Source organism: Plectropomus leopardus, chromosome 4, assembly GCF_026936395.1.
Source record: "Plectropomus leopardus strain MGB_pleo_1.0 chromosome 4, ASM2693639v1, whole genome shotgun sequence".
Taxonomy (NCBI): domain Eukaryota; kingdom Metazoa; phylum Chordata; class Actinopteri; order Perciformes; family Serranidae; genus Plectropomus; species Plectropomus leopardus.
Genome location: NC_142179.1, coordinates 10,865,451 through 10,891,239, shown reverse-complemented (window position 1 = coordinate 10,891,239; position 25,789 = coordinate 10,865,451). Strand labels below are relative to the sequence as shown.

The 25,789-nt window shown below is 39.1% G+C and overlaps 1 protein-coding gene across 3 annotated transcripts in view; it reads left to right on the top strand.

The window, feature by feature from the left end:
- The window catches only part of LOC121944316 (transducin-like enhancer protein 4), a 52,227-nt gene that overhangs the window by 7,038 nt on the left and 19,400 nt on the right, over positions 1 to 25,789 (top strand). For 2 of the 3 annotated variants that reach the window (XM_042488061.2, XM_042488059.2), the window contains exons 5-8: positions 12,166 to 12,228; positions 17,405 to 17,479; positions 18,377 to 18,578; positions 20,439 to 20,455. In XM_042488061.2, the coding sequence (XP_042343995.1) occupies positions 12,166 to 12,228; positions 17,405 to 17,479; positions 18,377 to 18,578; positions 20,439 to 20,455 (357 nt within the window). The remainder of the gene's footprint in view (positions 1 to 12,165; positions 12,229 to 17,404; positions 17,480 to 18,376; positions 18,579 to 20,438; positions 20,456 to 25,789) is intronic. The other variant, XM_042488060.2, reaches the window with a different exon arrangement.

Genomic DNA, 25,789 nt, shown 5'->3' with positions numbered 1-25,789 from the left:
TTATTAAAATATTGCCGGTGGGACAGATTGTATAGCTCTTGTTATCCCTGCACTACAGTAGTCAACTACTCCTCCATATTTACTGTAGAATGATAAATGCAGAAGGGTGCAGCAGTTGTGCCCTGAAAAATAAACATTAGGATCACTTACATGTTGCAGCGACATCACTGTCACTTTTGAGCGCACCTTGAATTATGAATTTGAGGCTGCAAAAAACTCTCTGCGGATCCTTAAAAAGTCTTAAAAGGCAGTAAATCCATTAATTTAAAGAAAAAGCTTTGATTGGCATTAAAACGTCTCAGATTACCCTTTTAAAAGTCTTAAAAATGCTCAGACATGGGAAGTTGGATTATTTTTGTTTTTGTTGATCGTTTTTCTCTTCTCATTGCATTGCAAAAGCTCAAAATATTGGGTATCTTTAAAATATATTAGTGAAAATTACCTGAATGTCTCTCACATTAACATCACCAAAAATTCATGCTTTATGTTACAATATTTATTTGAAAAATGAAATAAAATTCTCCTGGACCTTAAGTAATTAATGTCAGATCATACTTTTTTTTAGAGAAAAGTTCAAGCAGCACGCACATCCAAAGGCAAGGAAAACTAGGTGCTGGATTAAGCAAAAACAGATATGAAAAACAGAAGAAATCTACACACTAGCATTAACCCCCAAAAGATTTATTGAATATTTAATAAATCTTTTGGGAGTAAATTCTTTTTGGGGATAAATCGGACTCTTTATTTTTTCAGATCATGCTTTTTTTCCCTTTGGTTACTGGTTACTGTAAAACTGGTCTTAAATTTTATTCTAAGCGACATTAAAAAAAGTCTCAAAAAGTTTTAAATCTCACTTGCCATAGGTAGTAGAAACCCTGGTCCAGGGTACTTATGATATATTCAGTTGTGACATTTGGCCACATATAGACATTACATCACTTTTTAAAGTAATTATTCTAAAAAGGAACCAGTGGCGTGTTTATTTGCATTAATGTACTCATGTCAATACTGAATGTAGTCTTGTTTATAGTTATCAAGACACTGTTTTGCTACTGAGGAGAGGATTTGTTTTAAACTTTATTAAGGCACAAAAATACTTAAGAGCTGCACCATTTACATTAAGCACTAACTTTGCAGGTTGAGCTTTTTGCAGCCTGTCTTTTGTTTTTCCTCTCTGTCCCTCCCTACCTATTTAGCTCTGTCTTTCACACACCCACTCACACACACATACAGTCACAGGGGAATACAGCCTTTATATGGTGGGGTCCATTAGGTGTATTAGCTGGTGGTGAAAAGTGGTGCTGATGTGGTGCTTACAAAGCTCCACAGGGGAGATGGACATTTGATCTTCTATCTGAACCAATCTGACTCCAGGGCTCCTGCCTGATCTAATTTCTTTGTTGTTAGGAGTTAAAGTGGGAGTATTTGAGCTGTTTTTCCTTTTTTTCCCGTTCCTTTGCGCAACAACTTTGGCGATAAGTGGTTATGCTGGGTTGTTTTTGTGCTGCGCTAGCTCACCATCCTGTTATCACAAAGAGAGTACGGTAATCCAGGAAGCTAAAAGATAGCAAGTAGGTGCTCTCAGGTAAATAATGAAAGCATATTCAGTGGAAATCGTGCAGTAGCCCTTTTTTCGTCAGTCAGATCACACCATTTAGTGCATGTTGTTGATCTGATCACAAAGGGCAAACCATGAAATAAGAAGTACGATGTTTTACTGCTCGCTGTTTTTTTTTCTTCTCTTTTTTCAACTGAACATTTTCTCTGGCGACTCACACAGAGGGTCAAAGATAAATTCAGCGCGCATGATCTTGCCTTAGAGGTTACTGGGCTTTATGTGACCACAGAGTCCTCTAATCTTGCAATAAGCTCCATGGATCGACCCGAGTTTGAGTCCTAACCTTAGAGGACTCTCTGGCAAGTCGTCTCTTGTTATTTATTCACCGCTGAGACGGTGACAGGTCGAAGTCGAGGCCCGTCTGCCGCAGAAAAAAAATGTCCTCGGTTTACACAAACTGCAGGACACAGAAAAAAGGAGCCCTGCTTTTTTGCTTTGGTCTCTGTAGTGTGAACAGACGTGTTGGCTGACATCCCCTGCACTCTGGCCGACGGTCACGATTGTCTGCCATTGATGTAAAATGTCACCTGAAATTGGTTGTGTTGCCTCGTGGAAAAGCATCTCCATTTCCTTTTCTGCTCCAGTGCTTTTGTTTCCTTTTCTGTGCCAACATCTCAGGGTCAACTCTTCAAAACGAATCGATTGGAGCTGCAGCTTGTAGAGTTGTTAGTGGAGATCTGAATCTGTACAGCCCCCCCCCACACACACACACACACACACACACACACATTGCCATGATGAATCAAGAAGAGAAGCTTGCCTTGTCTGTGACATTTTTACTTTTTTTTTAACTACTTATTTATTATCAAAATTTCTGCCAATTAATTTTTTTCTTGAATACTGAATTGATTATGCAACTATGTTTCACCTCTAAATTATGTATATTTTACATAAAAACTATTAAGAAAACCACATAGTTGTGTTCCAGACAGTTTCAATTCATTTCTTTAAGAATGAATTTGTAGACTATTAAGGAGACTCAATTAGCAGATACTAAGTTGTTTAAAATATCACAGTAAGCATACATTTTGCATTAATTTTGGTCAAAGTTATAACATCAGAAGGTACAGTTTAAATTCAAATTGAAAGAACTCCTGCCTCTTTTAATGCCCTGTCTAACTGAAACATAATTGCCCCTTAGTTACATTAATAATAATAATAATAATAATAATAATAATAATAATAATAATAATAATAACAACAACTTGCTTTTTGTGGCACCTTTCACACAAGGAATGCAGCACAAAGTGCCATGCAATAAGGAGATTACATGCATTGAGATATATTAGAGCACATACACTAATAATTAGTTTGGCATGGCTTTCCCACATTGTAGTTAAAAAACTCTAAAAAGGGTCTGAAAGCAGATCTGCTGATTCTCCCTTTTTGAGAAATTCAGGATCTGGCCTCTGCCATGCACACTGCTTCAGCTTGAGGTAGGTTTCTTCTCCAATACGTAATTCCCATGTTAGACAGCATTTGGCTTTCATAGTTGTGATTTACCTAATCCCGCTCGCCAGGCGCACGTTTGAATCTCTGACTTAAGGGAAATGCGCAGACATTGCAACCTTCTTTAGTGGAATGTGAAAACACCTCTCAAGTAACAAACTACAGGAAAATTAAGTCAAGGTCAAATCTTTTAGGAGACATAAACACAGAAAAACACATTTTTGAGTGGAGCAGGCTGTCCCAGGCTCTTCCTGTCTGCATGTCAAAGTTTTCTTTAGCAAAACATCAAACCCCAAGTTGCTCCCACTGGGCAAGGCTAGCACATTGCATGGCAGCTTTGCCAGAATATGAGCGGCAAATTGTAAAGCCCTTTGTCTGCTGAGGCTGAAGGGTCCTATATAGATGCAGTCCATTAACCACAGGTGATGCTGTATTAATTGTGGCGTTGCTTAGCAGCGATCTCATATCAAAGCAGATGTCATACCTCATACAGCCTGACTCTCACCTCTGTGGCCGTCTGCTGTCCACTCACTGCATCCTTGAACATCCATTTCCCTATGCTAGACCCCAGGAAGCACTTCTTTTATTTCCTCACTTCTTAAGGTGCAAACACTGACGTCCTTAGGCCTCAAACACTAAGGCGCCCTTGAGCAAGGCACTTAAACCCCAATTATCTAATGCAGCACAGTTTTTCAGAAGCTAATATGTACCAGGCAGCTCCCTGCTGTGTATGAATGTGACGCATAACTGAGCTGAAAAAGGGCATGTGTGCAAAGCAAGTCTTCCCCGAATAAACATTAAATATAAAAATGAAAATGTCAGTGTTTTAGGTTGTCTGTGGGAGCGTGAGCGGCTGCAGCACTGTGTTAATCACAGGTATGTTGAACTGCAACCCTCCCTGGAGTTCCCCATCTGCTCGACTATAAATGGTTCTCTAACTCTAATGATAGCCGGTGCTCAGACATCCTGTGTCTCACAAAAGATATTTTTAAGATCTACATTTATTGCCTCTCAAGTCTTGTCTTAAAAGCTCTGTAAAACGCTCAGTGATACGAACATATCATCAGACAGAATGAAAGTGCTCTGATGTCAAATGTGTTTTAGGGTATTTTCTGACATTGGTGTTCAGTAAGTGAATCATGAAACGCTAACACTAAATGAATCAATGTATTCGGTGAAACCTCCTCAGTGCATTACCCCTCAAATCTTCAGGAATGACTGAAAGATGTCGGCAGAATGGATTAGACTCAGCCTGAAGTCTTCTGCACCTTTGTTTTTCTGTCTGTCTGCTCTGTGGCTGAACATTTTCTGCAGCATTTACTTTTAACGTAAAACCATAACGCAAAACATTTACATGAGCCGGTGCTGCTTTTTTGTCAGAACACACCTTTTGCCTCAGTGAAGATAAAGACATACATGTAAAAGTCAACTCTGAGTCCTGGACTGAAGTATTACACCTCTGCCTAACTAGACGCGATGCAAACGTTCAACTAAATAAACATTTCATTGTATCATTTTTTTCAAAATGAAGATGTCTGCTCGGTGTCTCATTGAACACAGGAAGTGGTTTTTCAAATAAGCATCATACTGATTAGGACATGGAAAAGACTGTGTATGTTTACATGCACAAAATATTGCAGATTTGCCCTTATTCTCAAAAGGTAATACTCCCACTAAGCTGTTTACATGGCTAATGAAAATGAATATTCCACTACCTCTCCTGTTTGCATGCAGCAATACAGACTCAGTTGAACGTGCCGTAACATGTCGTTTATCACGTCAAAATATGAAAAAGTTGAATGGCTGGAGACGCTCTTCATGCTGCTTCTTTGCATCAAGTAGGATTTTTTTTTCAGTTTCCTATCAGGGGTGGACTTGTTGGACTCCCACTTTCCTTCCATCACTGCCTTCAAAAAGTCGGCGCTGTGATTTTTATGGCCATCCAAAAAACCTGTTCCAGGTCTTTCATAAGGACTGAGTTGGTTTGTTTATAACGTATCCATGGCAACACACAGAGCTGCCTGTAAACAGACAAGTGGCAGTGTGTCGCAAACTGCAGAAAAAAATCCAATTGAGACACTTCTACAATAATACCAGCATATCCCATGTTGTAATTGGAAAATGCAAATTTTTGGAAAATGGCCTAATTCGGAATATTAAATGGATTATGCTGTTTCTATGACCCACATCAAATACAGAATATTATCATAGTCGGAAATAATAAGGAAATATTGATGTGCATGTAACCATAGCCACTGAAATGATCTTGTTTTCACTCTGTTTTAGCGAAGCTTTGCGAACTCAAACAACAGAAAGCTGCTCCTTAGATTCACTTAGGACTCCTTAGGCTTCCTGAATGTTGTTGTCATCCATAGTAAATCTGAACACCTTTATTGCACTCCATCCATTTTTTCTTGCAAACTGTGTGTTAGGAAGAGATGTTAGACATAATATTAAAAAGTGAACGTTTTTTGCATTTAAAGGCAGATTATCTTGACTTCTGGTACTTCTGATGTTTTGTAGATCTCTGGTATAGAGCTGAAAGGATTAATCAATGAGTCTATTGACAGAAAATCAATGGAGCTCACAAGTGCTGGCCAAAAGAGGTTCCAAAGGTGCAGAAATACTAAAATTGGATCCCCTAAGGGCCCAGAGATTTCCCTCTTGACATCCTGCTCAATGCAGTCTTCAGTTCCTGTAGAAACACTGAGAAATCTGCTGTGTCATGCTCTTGTAACAAAGGTCATATGCATGACATTGCTAGACCAAATTGCAAATGCAGGTAAGTCTGAAACCCCTCAGTTCATTTTTGATCTCCAAGAGTGTTAACGGCTGTAGATCAAACTATGTCTGGACTCAATTTAACAGACCTACAACCAATAAGAGCAACAAAACGTGGTGCAGCACTGAGCAACGGACAAATGTAAAGCGACAGCAGAGTGCAGAGATGAAATTTGATGGTGTAGCATGAATATGTCTTGCCAATTTCGTGATCTGAATTGTAAAATTGTAATTTAGAAGAAAGTTCACATCAGTTGCAGTCACCTGGTTATTCTTGAAAACAATTCAACGGCGCTCCTCTTTAAAAAGCCAGATGTACGTTTCTTCAGCGTAAATGTGCATAAGTCACAAATTACATCATCTTGTATTCTGCAAAAAGTGTCAAAGCTTTGCAAGTTGTAAGTCATTGTCTGAAACACACACCATATTAGATGTTATTATTATTATTATGTTATTATTATTAATGTAGCCTGACCCAGGCAATGCGAGGGGAACCAGACGTATCCGCCAGAGCATATCAAACATGAGCTTGCAGATTCCTCCAGTTCCCCGGTTACAGATCCATGCCTTGCAAAAATTATTACATTAACTGGGTTGAAATATGATGTGTACAAATCTTTGGGATACGTTTAAAAAGTGTTGTGTATCTCCCTCGGACCCAGTTGTTTAAAGGATATTATATAGAATCTGAAAGCCCTGGATTCAAACCGTTTTAGTTTAGAAGTAGTAGCCTGCTGTTTGCTGCCATTACAATTATAGTTTTGTCTGGTTCTGTGTGTGTCTCAACAGTCGGCCATTCAACTCTTGTTTAGCCACCTGCAACTCAGCTCTTATTGTATTTGAATGACCCGTCTTTTCCAACAGTAAACTTTTTTCCTCAGATTTTTGTATCCTGAGGTTTCTAATCTTTTCAGGTGTGATGTTTACTGTACAATGTTGTGAAATAACTGAAGAAAACCTTTGTGGCCATCCGCAACCTGGTATTTGCAATTTCTCATCAACGAATGCAACAGTTCTTTTTGTAAACTTCGTAAATGGCCCCGCCATTTCAAAGGAAAGTATTGAAGCACCATCACTGATATTTTTTCAGATTTGAAACTTAAATCGATGCTGAGAACTTAATGGGTTGTGGTCACCCGATGTGGTTGGTAGAGACTGAACAGGTGTTGTGTCTTTCAGATCGTAAAAAATTGTCAGTCCTTGAAAACAATTTATGGAATGTGAAAAAAGTGTTGTCTAGAATGCCTGGGTTCCAAACATCAATAAAGTTTGAGTTGTAAATTTAAGCTGTGACCTTGGGGGGTTGAAAAATTAAGCCAACATGAAAATACCAAAAACTGCAGTTCTCTTTCCTCGAATGGCCACTTGATGCTGGCAAAAGATGGTTTTGCTCTCTATATCTAATTTTCCCATTCATGACATGGTGAATTTTCAAATAACTCACCAGTTTAGATTTTGTTGAGGCTTAAAATTATGCGTATTTAAGGGCATTGCCACTTTGAGTTAGTGTCCTTGGGTATTCGGTCACATCACAGCTTCACGCCCTCATTTAGATATGGTCACTTCTGGCGGAGTCCACAAACTAATAAGTGACGTCACGATGACTATGTCCTTGAATTTTATAAAGTTTATGTGCAAATATTTTGTGTTTTAACCCTATCTCGACACTTTTGGGACCTGTGGTATAATTTCAGGATGCATCAATTGTTACCTTCTCTGTTCCACCTGTCCCACTCACCTGACTCTTTCAGTAACTCCTCTCCCGCCCACTTTCTCACCGGTTTACACTTCCCCTCATCATCCCCTCAGTATATAACCGTCCCATTTCCTTTAGTGTCTGGAAAGCTTGTCAGTGATTCTTTTTTTTATAATTTAAACCTTTATTGACTATTATGTATAAATGCATAATTATGCACGCACAATTGCATGTATGTGCTTGTGCGGTTCATCAGTACCTAGAACAGGTTCTAGTCTTCTAATATATACCGGCTGAAACTCCCATTGCTCCTTAGAAAACTGATTTTTCCAGGTCAGTTTTCCAAGCATTTTTTCACATGAAACTATTGCCATCATTTCTTCTTTCCACATTTTTAGCGTCAAGGTTTTGGGCTCCTTCCAACATCGAAAGAATTAGCCGAGCACATGTTATCAATCCACTTATTAGAATTCTACATGAATATTTCAAATTCAAATTAGGCACAACTGTTTAATCTCCGAGGAGACATAGCTGTGGTGATCGGGGCAGAAAACATTTAAACCAATCTTCCATAAATTCCAGAACATTATTCCATAATGGGAAAACCATTTGGCATTATTGTCAATGATTCTTAAGCCTTCACTTCCCAACTAGGACGCACGGTGATGATGATGGTGATGCAGCACGCAGAGGATAAATACCGTTCACCTCTCTTCTACTGCTGGGGAGAGAGAAGCAGAAACTGACAACCAGTTGTCTTTTTCTTTTTCTCATTTTCTGTCCCTCTCTCGCCTGTGCTTTCTCTCTCTCCCCCGGATCTCCACATGGTCTCACTTTCTCTCTTTCTCCACCCTCTGTCTTGATTCAGTCCATTAAAACTCCTGCCAAAGTGCCATTTAAGCATAAGACAGTTCACATCAGTTTTGTTAATTTGGCGAGAACCCGACCCGATTCAAGCCCAAGGGAATAGTGAGAAATTACAGCCAAGCACAGTTGAGGTCTGGCAGAGAATCAAAGCTCTGTACCTGACCTGCTCACCTGTCTTGGATTTGTTTGTTCTGACTGCCATTCTTTTGCCAACCTGTAAGCCTGTTCCTGACCTGTGCCTTGAATTAAATTTCCTTTATCCTACCTGCTCACCTGAAATGTATTTGCCTGCGTTTGAGTTCTCTCCCCTTCCTTGACAGAATTCCCCAGATGTGACATTTGGTCCTCTAACAGGGCAAACTTGTGCTGTAGTTTTTCGTTCCCTGAAGCGTTGATGAGTACTTGGCATTTCACGGTCCTTGTACTCTGTTGACTTTAGTTACAAAATCCCTCACATTGTCCAAAGAGGCATCACATTCTTTCTTGAGTTTTATTTTAACAGATTGTTACACATTGCCACATTAGTTTGTAAGTGACAACCACCTCCAGGAAAACTTACTGTTTAGGTAGCACAATGGATGCGACTTCTTCTGTGCTAACATCAGTAGTTGCAGTGCTGTTTGCATCCTGTAGTTTTTCGCTTTGCTGATTGTATTTCAATCGTCAAGTCAACAGATCCCTGTTGCTTGACATCAAATATAGTTTGTATAACCAAGGAAAATATTTTTGGAAGTCAAATTATTTATAAAATCTGAGAAAAGCCCCAGAGTCTTCTAGTTATTGTGCTTGCAGGTCACGTGACCTCTCTCTCAAAGACAGATTTTCTGCTCTGTAGTGGTTTGTATTTAGTCTTACAAATAAAGAGAGTGACGTTTAGCACTGTGTACTGTGTGAGTCTGTCTTCTTTCTGTGTTTGTGTTTGGATTTGAGTTGCACTACTAGCACTCCCTTTGGGACAGTGGATCAGGCAATTTCCTGTTAAAAAAAATCCTACCTGATGTGGAGAGAGAGAGAGTGCAGTATAATCTTTAAAAGCCACCCCTTGGGTTCAGTAAAACCATCTGATGAATACAGAGAAGGCTGTGGAAGTGTGTATCTTCTTGAGCTTGTGCGCAAATGGTTGTGTGTTGTGCTGCAGTGTTGCCTGTGCGTCTGTCTTTAGGGCTTGTATCAGTGTGTGTCTGCAGGTTTGCCCCCATACCCTCAGGAGGCTTCTGTTACTACTGATACCAGAGCAAAGTTCACCTCTGTCAAGGTTATATACATGAAACAAGCGCTTGACGTGTAACTGTTTTTGCATTTGGTTTGGACTTGGTTGAATTATCTTTTCAGCAGTAATCTCTTAATTTAGCTGATTAAATCGAGAAGAATCTCATGTTTTCCTTCAGCTGTGTGCTCAAGTGGACTCCTCTCTCTGTACTCCTCCAAACTCTCAAGAGGGCCAAATCCTGGTATTACATTCACAAATCATCCATTAGACTGATGTTAATTGATGTTCAGAGAGAACAGTAGTAGAATAACTTACAGTGATACTAAAGGCTAAATAGTACAGCCTGATAATTTTAGGATGATGCTGGTACTTCTAACAGCTACGACTATTAGCTGTATCTAGAAATGACACCCAAATGTCTGACTGAGCTGTCAGTGTTCAGGTTGCATTTTGGGTAATGTAGGCACAAGGTTTTTTCAAGGAAGGACAATAAAAAAGTCGACAACTCTCCATGCAAAACACATTGTTCTTTGTTTCTGGCTTTTGTTGAACAGACTATTATTTTGTTTCAGTATCCTGTCTCAAATGGTTTTGACAGCAGCAGGATGCACAGGCCAAGTTATCTTGGCACAAATGACACTGATGACATAATATTTATAGCTTGCAACAGTGTTTTTAATAAATTAACAAAATCACTTTTGCTTGAAACTTATGGGACAGACGACTAATTATCTGAAGAGGCATGAGTTCAATGAATAAATACTACAAGATTTTAAAACAGCTAGCAGCTGCTATGACAACGGCAGTGCATGCACATGCAGCAGCCAGCAGCTCCTCAAATCCTTGCTACCTTTTTGCTATATTTTTCTATTTTTTCGACTCCATGGCCCCTTCTGCTGAAGCACGACTTTTCTATGATAGAGAAGCACTTATCAACATCGGGAAAAGTTGATGTGATTGAGGCTCACTCAGCAGCAGGAAATCAGAGACTGCTCTGCACACATCTTCACAGAGACATGATTAACACTTAACATCCCGGATCAAGCTGCTGCAATGGATGGGCGAACCTTGTTCAGAGCCGACAGGACACAAGACTCTGAAGCAAATTCAAAAAATGCACTGCAGGAATTAAATGATGCCACCAGCAGCAATATGCCCAAACAACTGGATGGAATTTTTCATAGAAGCTGCTGATTTCAATGAACTCATCCTTCAACTTCAAAGATGTAGCAGGATCAAGGATAAATGTAATTTAATTTTTTTAAAACTTTGTTTAAACATCTTTTGGAAACCTGTGAATTTCATGTTGAAGTCACTTTATTTGGCATCTGCGTGTCTTCGTGTTTTGGTCTGCTCTGAACAGTGGTGAGGGAAGTAATTTTTGCCCCTTTGCAATGTGACACAAATTACCGGCCACTCTTTTCCATGCAGTGCTCAAATGGCTTTCAAAATTTAGTTTGCACGGAGAGAAACACAATAATTAAGAGATATGAAAAAAGATGTAGGCAGGGTACAATTTCAATTTCTATGCTGTTTTCTGCTGTATTTTGGCCTGTCCAAGATGCCTAATGTGACACATTAGAAAAATAAAAACAAAAAAACATAGAAGGGCATACTTGTCTGCTGTAGAGCTGTGTACACGGCTCTGATCTCCTGGCAATGGGAATGGAGTCAGAAACCAGATATCATTAAGCATTTGTGTTTGATTAATAACTTAACCAATCAGTGTTGTTGCTGGTTGATTTTCTGTCCATCAACTAATCAATTAATCATCCTTCCATGTCATTACCTACATTTTTGTTTAGGTCTAAAAAGTGACACTCTGTCTTTATAGTCTGACTTCTTGGCAGATGCAATCTTTGTTACAAAAATCACACAAAAGTTTCGGAGGGCACCCTCTCTGTGAGGTTTGTTTCTTCTGTTTTGATGACATTGGTGCTAAGCGCTCATTACAGAGCTGTCTGTGCTCTGCACTTCCCAGAGATCGTCTTTAAAACACACAACGTGGGCGGTACTTTCATGTATTTTATCTTCCATTTCTCTGAAGATGAAGTTTTAGTTTTTGGTGGTTTTGCTCTTTTCATGGCCATTGCTGCTCATGCCATCCTCCCAGTTCATCGTCGTCTTCTTTTCATTAAAATCCTGAACTTAAAGAGACCCTGTGGAGTTTTTTGTTAACAAACAAAAGTTATGTTTACATTCAGGTTTACTTATTAAAATGCATTTTGTAAATCCTTGAGGTCTAACAAATGTGTTTTATGCATTTCGATCCTCGTGAATACGTTTGCAAACCTGGCTTTTCATGAGCTAAAGATTTTTCTTGGAAAAAAAACACCAGTAAAAGCTTTCATCAACTGAGAATGAATCATTTGTTTCACATTACTGGCCACTATGTGAAAATAATGTGGGCTATTGCTTTAATTTAACGTATTAAACTGACTTGATGTGAGCATTTGTAGGTTGTGTGCAGAGGACGACGCCTTCTTGTCTGTTGGTAAATTTGAAGATGATTGTATTGTCTGCACCTACCTCTCTGTCTTGCAGGCAGAGATCGTCAAACGGCTGAACGCAATCTGCGCCCAAGTCATCCCGTTCCTCTCTCAAGAGGTAAGACTCAAAAATGCCTGTCGCTGTGAGTTAAGACGGAGGTGGGAGAGAGAGAGAGACGTAGGAAGGGAGACAGATAGGAACCATAGAAGGAGGAGAAGTGTGTGGTGGATTGTGGGGCAAAACAGACAGATACAGACACACACATGCATGCACACAACCTTGTACACACAGATTATCCTGGGCTAATCCTCCCTGCTCGGGATAGGCAGATATGCTCTGAACTTATTAAATGTCTCCCACTAACATATGCAGGAGCCAGCGGCTGAGTGTGAGTGTGTGTGTGAGAAAATTCTTTTGTGTTTGGATTCATTTTGTGTGCTTGTGTATTTGTCCACCTGCACGCATTTTATATATGCTGTAAATGTGTGCACGTACAGTAGTGGGTGTGTTTTATACAGTATGTTTATTATGGATTCTTTAGGTGTTTGTGTGTTTAACTGGTAAATCCTTTCTCTGGAGGAGTTAAAAGTGTTTGTGTGTGTGTGCGTGTTCGTGTGTGTGTTGAGGGGTGGGAACAGCAGGAAGGAGTGAGTGTGGACTCCAAAGCTCTCCTCCAGATTAGCCATGGATTAGGAGGGTTTAGGGTGGATTAGGAATAATGGCATTAGACTGTGGCGCTGCTACACAGCCCTGAGGCCCGCAGAGAGGGGAGGCAGGGAGAGGAAACGGCTTTTACTGCTTTGTTTTGATGCACAGCCTCGTTCACAGGGTGTGCATATGAAATGTAACAAAAATCATATTATTATTGTGCAGCAAATCATGTCGACTGTGTGTGCATTTGTCTGTGAGAGCTCTTTGTTTTTATTTTTATTTTTGTCATTTTCTGATATTGTTACTGCTTGTCGTTTGGGAATTTCTTTGACAGGGTCATTGTTGTCACTAATAGGATAATGAATCAGTCGACCTGTATATGTGCTCATAAGGACTCAATATAGTTATAGTTAGTTATAGTTAGCATATATAGACAGGATATGTCTCACACCTTAAAAGAATACTTCACCCCCCAAATTATCATTATGTCAGTTACTCACTCCATGGTAAATTTGAATTGGTGAAGACATTTTTTTCATGCCTCCACAGTGAAAGAAATTGAAGTAATAGGGGGCCATGTATAACAACAGCAAAACCACATTAAGACACATTTTTTGTGAAAATGGTAACATTTAAACATAAACAGCGCAAGTACTTTTCCATGTTTATACACAAGTGTTTTAAATATCAAAATTTTTGCGAATATGATGTGTTTCTGATGGTACTGATCACATGACTGTAAAACTAAGCCTTGGATTACACTGGACTAGTTATGTGAGAGTTTGTAAACAGATGTTTGGATTTGCTGTTGTGAAACTCAAAAACCCTTTACTTCAATTCATCAAGAATGTTTGCTTTTTATCATTTTTTTGTTCATTGTGGACACAATTGAGAAATACAAAGTTTTCCTTCTGAAGTCATGTAAGCTGGGGTGAACAATTGTTATACAAATGATTATTTGGGGGGTGAAGTATTCCTTTTAAATTTGATTAGAAATGCAGTTACATTATGCTCATTCTTCGATCTGATATGTCATAACTTAAATCATTATTTTGTTAAATGTACACAGCATTTTCTCTTGGAAAAGCAATTTATTGTTCATGTTTGTCTTTTTTTTTAAAGAGAAGTATTTGTGTCTGGCAGATAATGGAATTCAATTAATTAATGTTTTAGTGTTTAAAGCTCAGTTCAGTGTTTCCCCTTTAAGTATTTATCAGTGGTAAAACTGACATAGCATCTTTATATATACCAGCTCTTTCTCATTTGCATCAGGATTCGGTCATTTTGTCACTGCAACAGGAAGTTCATGGCGACACTTTTTGATTTTGCTGTCATTACTCTTAACCTCTTGAACTATTAGGATACATTTTTTCATGCAGCTGACTTGCATCTGTGTTCTACTTCTTAACAGTCATCAGTTTCTACAACCACTGGTCGTAGCAAAATTGATAAAACACTAGTTGTTAAATGTTACATCTGCCCCCGCGTACAGGAGAGATTCAAACAGCTGGAGAATGGGAAGCATTTTATTAATTGTAATTCAACATCTACAATTTTGTACAATTATATGTCTAAAGCCCTTCTCGAGTCAGAGAATGAGCAAAATATCTTCCAGCGGTGCAAATTAAAAACCACAGTTATCATAGTGGCACTGGTATTAGATTAAAAAAAAAATCCAGCTTTAAATTCAGCATAATTTAGCTGAGTGATCTAATTGTTTTGGTTATTATGTCTGCTTAAATGTGACAATTACTAGCCCATTATTGCATGGTGCAATGTAATATCTTACTTTGCGATCATTTTACAAAGTTTTTGTAATGATTGCAGGAAACTTTTGATATTGACAGAGCCTTTCAGTAATCCACTCACTTTAGATTAACAACAACAATAAAGACGTTTAACAAAAGTATGACCAAAGTAACATTATCAGGGTTTTTTTGCATTTGTTTTTCATTTGAGTTGAAGTAATTTGTGCTCATCTCCCTTAAGCTAATGCAGACACATAGGCACAGTGTTTTAATAAATCTGGGCCGCCAATAAAGCAGTGTTTCAGATAGCTGTTTCTGCCTCAAGCTTCATGTATAACAGAAACTCTAATGACAATTTGATTAAATGAAAAGCATCTGATTTGCTGGAAAAGTAAATTTGTTGTTTATTGAATATCTGGTGTCCAGGTCGACAATTATTAGAATTATTGATAACAATGGTTCAGCAGCTCTTTGCCAATATTCATCAGACTGATGGATCTTTTCACGTGTGTGAGTCACGTTCAGGCAGGTTTAGTCTGCAGAGGTGCGGCTGAACTCGATGGTCAGGTTCATTTCCACACTGGATGAGCTCTTTCATCTCTACTTTGATGTTTTGCGCTCCTGGATGAATCTTTACTGCTCTCCCTCTCACTGGCTTTCTCGCTCTCTACCCTTTGGATGACTTTGCCCTGTTAGCTGTCTGTCTCTCTGTCTCTCTCTCTGTCTGTTTCTCTGATGTTTTTGCAGGTACACCTTTTTGAGACGTGTGGGCAGAAAACAAACTATGTACATTGTAGCTGCTATGCCATAACCACATTAACTGAAAAACTGATGGATTGAAAATGTTTTACCATCACAAAAGTAAAACATCATCTCCAGCACATTGTACATAATTACATGCATACACACTTGGCTTCTTGTAAGATATTGTAGGTGTTTATACATGTTTGAACATTTCTGTTACAATGTATCTTGGACACATTTGCAAACATAGACCTTGAGCTGTCCCATGAGGCCTCCACTTGTTTGGTTTGGTTTGGTTTAAAAAAATCAGTCCCCCAAAGGAGGAATTAACTGGCCTGTGTAAGTTACACTTGACCAACTAATTCACCCTAATTAGCTGCTCGTTTCTTCTCTTTGTGAGTTTAATGAACACACTGATGAACATCAAATTGTGAGGAGGGGCATCTGTTTTCCAAGTGAAGTGCAAAGAGCAGTGTTAACAAACAGGGAGATTTCTCTGGTTCTTTTCTGATGATATTTGAAAGTGAAATTTGATTGTTCACCCAAAAACGAAAATTCAGTCAATATCTATTCACCCGTTTGCTGATGTAAAGTCAGGCAAAGTTTCATAGTCCAATAAACACTGCCAGACGTTCACGAGAAAAGGCGTTGCACTCATCTTCCAAACAATTAAAGCAAATGATGACCAGGATTCAAACATTAACATAATACATAATAAAACCACAAAATGTCTCCATACTGCTCGTCCAAAGTAATCCACGTGTCCTGAAGGCCCAACGTGCCAAATTGGTTTGAAAAATGTCACTGGCGTCAGGCTTTTAGCCTTGTTGTAGCCTGCAGCCTGTAGCTCCTAGTGTGGTAGCCACATTCATGAATGCGCGTGAGCAAGACCAACGAGAGCTTGTGGAAGCCTCCAACACGTTCAGACACAGACTTCCCGAGTTAACAGCAAGCAGCAGGTACCTCTTGTCTGGTTAGAAACTACTGTGTGTGGGGAAGGTTTCTGGGTAGCATGTAAACACTGGTGCGCAGAAACCATGAGCTCTCTTTGGTCTTGTCCGGGCGTGTACGTGAACATGGCTTCCACACTAGGTGCCACAGGCTACAGGCTACACAACAAGGCTAAAAAGATGGTGCCAGTGACATTTTTCAAACCAACTTGGCACGTCGGGGCTTCAGGACACTTGCATTACTTTGGACGAGCACTGAGGAGACATTTTGTTGTTTCATTATGGTTTTTTTTTTTTTAAAGTTTGAATCCTGGTCACCATTTGCTTCAGTTGTTTGGGAGATGAGAGCAGCACATTTTCTCTGTGAATTTCTGGCAGTGCTTTGTGAACTATGTATGGTTATGTGTTTTTTACCAAGAGCCGAATTATCTGCTTTCTCTCAGTAACAAAACCAGGTGATTAAAACTGGTAAAAAAAGAATAATTAATAATAATAACCCTGAATAGAGCAATTATATGTTATAAATCAGTGTTTCTTAGATGCTGCTTAGCATGTTGTAGATGGGCTGCTAGCCCAGCACCTGCTAATGTGTGCTCACCTTTTTCTATAATAACTAAAATCTAAAAATCTACACAGTCAGGAGGTTTTTACCCGTAGCCGAGTTATTTGCGAGGCCTCTTCCTCTTCAAAACAAACAAAAGCAGTGATTTAAGCCAGTGAAAACACTAAATAAAGCAGTTTGATGTTAAAAAAATCTGTGTTTTCCTGACATTGCCTGTCGTGGAAGGGCTGCTAACTGTAGTGGCCATTGTGAAAAACTTGAACATTTATGGCTGGTGTAATGAGATGTGCACAGTTTGTCAGGTTTTATTATCAGTGCACTGCTGATTGATAACAGTGTGTCAGGCTGTGTAATGTAACAGTGTTTGACTGACAGCTGCCATTTAGCTGTGATTTAGGTTTGATAGAAAAGGCAGACTTATCTCTACAGATGGAAAAAGCATCACTTTAATGTGAGGTGTACACAAAGTCTTATCTTTATTTATATTTGTTGTCATTGTTCCTTCTGTTTGTCCATAGAGGTTATAACCAACGTAGTCCCTCTTTAAAAATCCAGAATTTAACAGTTCCTTTTCTCTGTCTCAACTGTGGCTTCGATGTCTCACTTTGTCTGATCGTCTCTGTCTGTTTCTCTTCCAGCATCAGCAGCAGGTGGTGCAGGCAGTGGAGCGGGCCAAGCAGGTCACCATGGCTGAACTCAACGCCATCATAGGAGTGGGTGTATTGCAAACACACACACACGCACACACATGAACAGACATAGTGGTAGAGGATGCTGCAAGACAGATCTACTAGAGAAAAAGGTTATACGGAGAGAGTAATAGAAAAATACATTTTAAAAACAATACTTAAGTTAAAGCCAATAGGAAGAGTTCATCGACATGAACATTTAACAAGAAAAATGACAGATTTTGACATATTTGTAGCTTATTCTGTCACCAAAATTCAGTAAACTGGTCCATATAAAATCCTGGATCATCTTCTAAATATTGAGATGTACAATGTAAAATATAGACCTTCCAGTATTTCTTAATGTCAGTGCACCTGTTGATTGCTTTCTACAGTTGGTTTTATATCACCGGCCGTTTTATTTTTTCGCAGATTATGAGTATCATCATATTCTGTAAGTGTCTGACAACATTATGGAAAAGATCCCTACAGAAAAAAACCTTCTTGTTTAAGAGTGAGATCCTTTTTGTTTAACCAGAAACACTGCCGTCACCAAACCCACAGGGCTCTATTTAAATAAACATCTCAAAAACAAAAAAACTTGGGTGATATTTTCATATGTAGATTTTTTGTAAAAATTATTATAAAAATACTGCTGGCTCTAATCTTCCATCAGGAACACACTGATACATTGTTAATATATAAATATACCAGTAGTAAGCACGTTGTTTTTTTCATATTTATTCATGTTGTTCTTTCCTCAGACACACCTGTCACATATTCAGGTGTCCAGATACTTAAAAGCCTTTCCCGGCTCTTATTTTGTCTTCCAGTCCTCCTTCTTGTCTATCTGTCTGTCTCTCCTAGCTTCTTGTTTGTCCTCGACCATGCAGACAGCATCAAGTCAGAACTCACACTAATCACTACTTCTGTGTGATTCAGCAGCAGCAGCTCCACGCTCAGCACCTCTCGCACGGCCACGCCATCCCCGTCCCGCTCACGCCACACCCAGCGGGCCTCCAGCCCCCGCTGCCCCCTGGGGCCGGTACTGCCAGCCTGCTGGCTCTGTCCTCCGCACTGAGCCACCAACTGCCGCTCAAAGATGAGAGGAAACACCACGACAACAACAGCGAACACCCAAGAGGTGAGGCCTCCTCTGCATGTGTGTACAGTAGGTGTTTAAGTGTTTATGTCTTTGTGTGTGTGCAGATGTTGGCGTCTTCATGTCTGCAAAAAGTCTCAGCATGCTTTGCTGATGTTTATAGTCATAAAGTTAAGTTTTGTTTTTGTTTGGTGACTTCCCTCCTTTTTCCATTTTTATTTAATGCGAACATTTGCTTTTTTCTACTTATAGTCACTAATGCAGACATATGAGAGAGCAATAAACTGTACATCTTCCATGCTTCATTTAGTCTTTTCATTCATTTCATTTTTTTTATTGTTAACACTTGTAGTATGTCACATTATTGCATTGTACAACTTAAAATAAGAGCTTTATAAGGCGTAAAGCTTTACATTTTTCTTTCTCATATCCACTGACAGATTATGTGTCTACATAAAGTTTAGTCTAAAATGTTTGCTCTGTTTATCTGAGATTTTTTTTAAATGCAGACAACCCAATTTAACATGTCAAAATGCAATACAAATTGCGCAAACTTGTGCTGTTTTATGTCATTGATAAACAGCTTTGTTTAATAGACATAAATACTGAAGCTTTTATCTTTGGTTCAGTTAATGATCTCAAACTAATTTTACATGTGTGGAATATTCAGTCAAAGTTATGAATTATACCTCCACTTCTACTGGCTGATGCTTGATTGTTGGTGCTCTGAATGAACTGCAGTTAAAGCAATTAAAAACTGATTTGTCATTATGCTGTTTTAATTGGCCTAATAGAGAGTGATACACAACCACCATGATGCCTCTTTTCTTTTGTACACGCAAAACGCCTCTAATTCTTCTGCGAGCTGACTTTCAGCTCAAGCATTTAATTACAGTACATAGAGACCGTTTGTGTGTGTGTGTGTGTGTGTGTGTGTGTGTGTGTGTGTGTGTGTGTGTGTGTGTGTGTGTGTGTGTGTGTGTGTAAAACACTGTGTGCCAGCTCTTAATTACTCTGTTGCAGAATGACTGTGAGGGTTTTTACAGTGCAGTAGAGCAGTTAACCTTGCCCTGTAGCTGCAGTAAAGCTAACAACTCCTAACTCAGGTAATACTTGCGCCCATTAGGAGCAATCAATAATTCCTGATTCCTTCAGCTGACTTCCTGTGAATCAGCGTGTACAGTATGTAGGCAAACAAGCTTTCTTGATTGATATCTTGAATGCATGTCTTTGTTCTAATGCATGCCGTGTCCATTTAGGTCACTTTGACAAATTTAGTCTCATTTTGACTTCCTGGAAACCTTAATTTACAAATCCAGCACCTTTTTGACAACATCCTCATACCAGTGCAACCCTATTTATAACCTCTTGCAGGTTTCCAGCAGCCTTTTACAAATATTTTCAGAACTGAGTCGATTGACGGCCAGCTTTAAACTGCCAGCATGCTGCTGCATTGCTGTATATGTTTTTCTTCATGCAAACACTGTATTCCGACAAAGTATATTGAGTTAGTATAAAAATGTATTTCTGCGTCTGTTTTCCATCATATCATTTGACTTAACATGCTGAAGGCTTCCATGTAAAAAGAAACATAAAAGCTCTAAGTTAATATATGTTAAGCTTTATTTGGCATTAATGAAAGATCAGGTAATATCATCCCCAAGCAGGAGAATCAGTGACAGTCCTTCATTAGCTGTATTCCTCTCTCTCCAGCTTTCTGTGTGTGTGTGTGTGTGTGTGTGTGTGTGTGTGTGTGTGTGTGTGTGTGTGTGTGTGTGTGTGTGTGTAGGTGTCCATTTTTCCTTGTGTCTTTCTTTGCTTTATGCACTATTGCACTTATTGCTCACACATCATATGCCTTAATTAGTCTTTTTTTCTGTCTCTTGCCCTCCGCCTCCTCAGACAGAGACTCAGTCAAGGTAAGTCCTTCCTTTTATTTTCTGTTACATACTGACGTGTTTGTGTAGCAGAGTTTCATTTCTTCTCACTCAACTGAGTTTGAAAAATATAAAAGACTAATATTTGATATCATATGCAAAGGACATGAACCGGATGAAGTGTGTCTGATAAATGATACTTACCTTCCTGCAAAACTGTGTCAACTATGTAGGAAAACGTGAGACAAAACCAGAGTCCCAACATGCTCTGATTAATATGATATGCTAATGATTTCCTTGTCAAAGTAATTCAAATGTTTTTTGTCAACTTGTTGTCTTTTATATAGTTATAGATTTTACTGCATGTTCAGTTGAGGCATACAGTTGAAAATAGTGATAATAATTTAAACATATGTATTGGTATTGAGATTGTACAATATTTCGAATAATAATAATACTTTGAGATTTCTGAAATTTGATTTAAAATAAGTTTATTTTATTTTGTTCATGAACATAGCACACACATTTCTATATGATTAGTTACAAGCTAAACTGTAAAGGCAAGATAGTAAGCGCAGGTAAAAAAAAATTAAAAAAAATGGTTTAAGTACACTGCAATCATTGCTCCAAGTGGGGACTATTAGAAGGAGCTGTGCAGATCAGGAGAAAAATATTTCGAGCAGCTTTGTTTAAACTGGAGTGGATGACAATCAACTGAGCACTAAGTGCTACTTGGCTACTTAAGCAGTTCCAGTGAAGTCTCCACAGCACCTGGTGTGGGGCTAGTCCTCTGGGTTTATAAAAGATTTTGGAAGACTGCCAGTTTTAGTGCTAACCTTTGTACATTGTGGCTGATAACAGTTAACGATAAATAATCCTCTGATTAGGAATAAACCTGCTTTCTACATAGCTGAAAAGCGTAAGCCTCTACGCTACTGCATGTTAGCGTGGTTCATAGTGATGCTACTTGAAGAGCCTAATATTTCTAAGTTGGTACGCAGTGTAAAAAGTTTAAGAATGACAGCGCTTAGGCCTCAAAAACATTTTGTGCGGCCCCTGAACATGACATGAAATGCATGCATTAGAATTTTTCACTAGCGGTGGATGTAATACCTAAAAGCCATACTTAAGTAAAACTGCAGATCTCTTACCAGAAAATGACTTGGGTAGAAGTTAATGTCACCTATTAGAATATTACTAGATTAAAAGTCTTTAAGTATCTGATATTTACTGTATCTAAGTATCTTTCTTCCTACCATCCTATATTTTGTAGTAAGTAACAAAGATGCTTAGTAGAAATAGAGTCAAAGTGTACATTTTATTTAGGAAATGTTCTGGAGTAAACGTGAAAAATACAGAACAAGAACAGGACTAGAGCAAAGTATTATTACTATGTAATATTGAAACACTGGTTTTCACTTTTATAAGTTATTTTTATTAATGCTATACTTGGCTACTACGTCAAACTGCACCACCGGAATAAGCAGCTGTTAGGTGAGGAATGTCAACTTGTATAAAGGTACTGGCTGCATGGTCACTGGCTTCACATCGCGAGCGTATCTGGAATTATGTTCTGTCATCGACGCTCATGATGCTGGCTAAAGTTAGCAATTTTGGTTTACAGCTCAGCGGCTTAATGTGAAAGTGAGAGAATAAAATTGCTTTTTTTGTATGCAATTTTTCTTGTGCTGCTCTTAATCACATGCTTGCTCCCTAAATTGGCAGTCAGTCATCAAAACGTTGACACTAGGCATTTATGTATTCCCACATTCCCTGAAAAAAAAAATCATGTATTTTAAAACATTCTCATCTGTGCAAATGGAAACAAAGAGACAAAAAAGAAGCGCATAAAAAAGAGACGAAAAGATAAAAGTACATGTCTGACTGGTGAGAGAAGGAGGGGGCAAAAAGATTCAGTTCAACAGAGCAACATTACATCCAGCACTTGTAGTAATTAGTCCCTTAAACTGAGCTTTTTTTCCCAAGGCAAACATTTGGTTTGGTGAATACTCAATGAGCAGATTAGCATTTCTTTATTCCAGCAGCTCGCTCGCTCACACACACACACACACACACACACACACACACACACACACACACACATGAATGAGTTAAGCAGGTTGTGGGTGTTCTCTGGTGGTTTTGGAGGAGGTGGAGACGGGAGGAATGTTTAATATGTTATCTTGTGCCCCCCATGTAGTATATCCTCCTCCACACACACACACAGACACACACACACACACACACAGCTGTAGGCACCATGATGGGAGCGATTAGCAGTGTGTGTGTGTGCGTGTGCGTGTGCGTGCGTGCATGCGTGCGCGCACGCATGTGTGTGCGCACGTGTGTGTGTGCGTGTGTGTGAGGGCATCAGAAACCAGTGGTAAAGATAGAGGGACCAGAATGATGAATGCCTTTTATTAGCACCCTGTGAGAACACACAGCCAACAGTCACTTCATGAAACCAATAAGCCCCTTGTCAGTGGTCTACAGTTGCCTTGGCAACAGTCCACGGGGTACAGTGTGTCTGAATTGCATGAACATCTGTGCCTTAATGTCCTTGGCGTTTGCACCTTGCACACTGATAAAGTTATGTGGGTGCAGACCGTCATATGTGTCTGTGTATTGTTGCCAGTACAGACGGTCTATTGTGTAGTCGTGGTATGTTCAAGTACTCCGCAGCCCTATCAGACGCTCCTATCTCATGAAGCTAATTGCTTGTTCAGTTGTCAGTGCCATTGATTGTTGCTTTTTTGTAATAATGATCTGAGGTAAAATCCCTCTTTAACAAAGTTTGCATCCTTGATTATGTACTGTATGTTTAGAAGAAGATGGAGAATGATTTCCTAATGAGGCTGCTTTCAGGGTTAGACTGACCTTTGAGCACGAGTCACATGTCGAAAGTTAACATACTGCAGCTTGTTATTAGCTGTGGTGGCCATCACACTTCTTTTTTGTACTTTGTTCCCGTAGTTTTTTTTTGTCACTGCTAAGCTGCAGTCAGTCTTTTTGTTAATGCTGGGATGCTCTTTTTAAAACTGTGTCTGCGGTGTTCAGTCGCACCCTCCATGCTGTGTTGGCTGCAGAATAAGAAACAAATTGAGTCGGACAGAAGGATCAGAGGTTATAGAGAGAATCAACTGAATTGAACTTGCAGTTAAAAAGGTTTGTTTTTTTTGGTGTGAATGGAAGCATTGGTTTTGTAGGGTAGTGAGCAAAAGAAGCTGAGAAACAAAGGGGATGCAATACAGTATTTCCAAATAGTAATTACAAACTTGTAATATCTTAGTTAAGGGACGAAAACAGACAATACAAAAGTAAAAGTCAAAGGAAGTAAAGTTTTAATATAGAGTAATGGCACTATCAAAACTGAGTCCATTGAAAATATTGTGTAGTTGGCTGAATTTATTGTTAATACAAATTATAGTGTTTTTAAGAAAACCCCACACCACTGAGTCCATTCAGAAGCTGTTTTTGTCTTGCCTTGTTGGCATAGAAATGTAGATGTTCACGTTTTTTCTGAGCACTTTAAGCAATTTTCATCCATGTTGGCACAAAAACTGAGATTCGGAGTTAATTTCTGACCTTGAAACAGCAGCAGAGAAAACTAGAGCTATATTAAGTGATGTTAAAACACATACATCACATCTTACATCATGGATGTATTTTATTAAAAAGAAATCTCAGGGGCAGTAACAGAAAGAGCAGAAAAGTGAGTTTGTGCTGGTACAATCCCCAGACTGACAGGATATATGTGGGTAAAAACTGAAAGCAGAACCACAACTGAGGGCCCGCAAACAAGGCCCTTAAAGGGATACTTTGTCGATTTTCAACCAGGTCTGTGGGGAGTGTGTGCGCAAATGCATGGTGTGAAGGCCCCATCCCCTATGCTGTCAGCTCCTGGAGCTTCCTGCCCATCGGCCAGCCAATATCTTTCAGATGATGCAAAAAATGACATCACTGACGTTGAAACAGTACACTTCATGTCATCTTGCAGATTTTTGCTCATGGCACGAGTGAAGAGTACTCAGTGCTGCAGGCACAGACCACAGACCTGGTTAACAATTCACAAAATATCCCTTTAGCTGCTTTTAGATGTGAGCTGTGTGAGTATGAGGTTCCATAAAAGGAGAGTGTTACAATCAGTGATACCTCCCTGGATAGATAAAGCATAAGAAATTCTACAGTTAAAGTACAGACACACTGAGTTTCTTCTCTCTGATTTGTTCTGAATGTGTAAAGCAGCCCAAATATCCACCTTGTGGATTCCTTGACTTCATGATACTTACGGTTCACCCCTAAAAATCAAAAATACATATGTTTCCTCTTATCTGTTGTGCTGTTTATCAATCTAGATAGTTTTTGTGAGAGTTGCAGAGAGTTGGAGATGTTGGCTGTAGAGATGTCTGCCATTTCTTGAATATAATGGAACTAAATAGCACGAGGCTTGTGGTGCTCAAAGCACCAAAACAATACATTTTAAAAACTCAACAGTTTCTCTTTCCAGAAAACATGACCTCAAGATACTCAAGATAATCCACAAACCTTGTTGCAAGCAGTTTCATGTAGGATCTATTTTCTTTCTCTCATATTTCGCCTGCCAACTGCTAGCTCACCAAACACTAACACACTAATTGAAGGCACAAATTTCTGCATAATTAAGGGCGGGCTGCTTTGAGTGACAGGATGTTTGCTGAGAGTGTCCTCAGCTTCATAGTCAGATCTACCCCTTGCTCCCCCACAGCACCAGCCTATTGTCCAAACATGGTCACTTATGGCTCCAAAAAAACAAGGTGACGTCTGCCAAAATGCTGGATTCACAGTAGCTACATCCATTATTTTTACAGTCTACCAGTAATATGGTTAAAATAGTTCCTACACGAAACTGCTGACAACAAGGTCTGTGGATTATCTTGAGTAACCGGGTCATGATTTCTGGTAAGAGACACCGCTGTTGAGTTTTTCAGATTTATTTTTTTAGTGCTTTGAGCACAACAAGCCGAGTGCTATCTACTTCCATTATTTTGGAGAGAAGGCAGACTTCCCTACAGTCAATATCTCCAACACTCTGCAACTCACACCAAAACAATCTAGATTGATAAATGGCACTACAGATAACGGGAAATATGTGTAATTGTGATTATGGGGTGAGCTTTCCCTTTAACAGTATTAATATATGCAATAGAAGTTTGGTCATTCTGGGCCTTTCATTATGAAACCTGAAATTGAGCAAAGCAGTGAAGGTTACAGGTATCATTATTACGACTTGAAGAATCAATTTGAAACGGGGAGGCAAATATAATTATGATGTGCTGGTAAATTAATACTTTCACCCAGTCACACCGCACGCTTTTTCACACTCAGTGCTTGTACTGC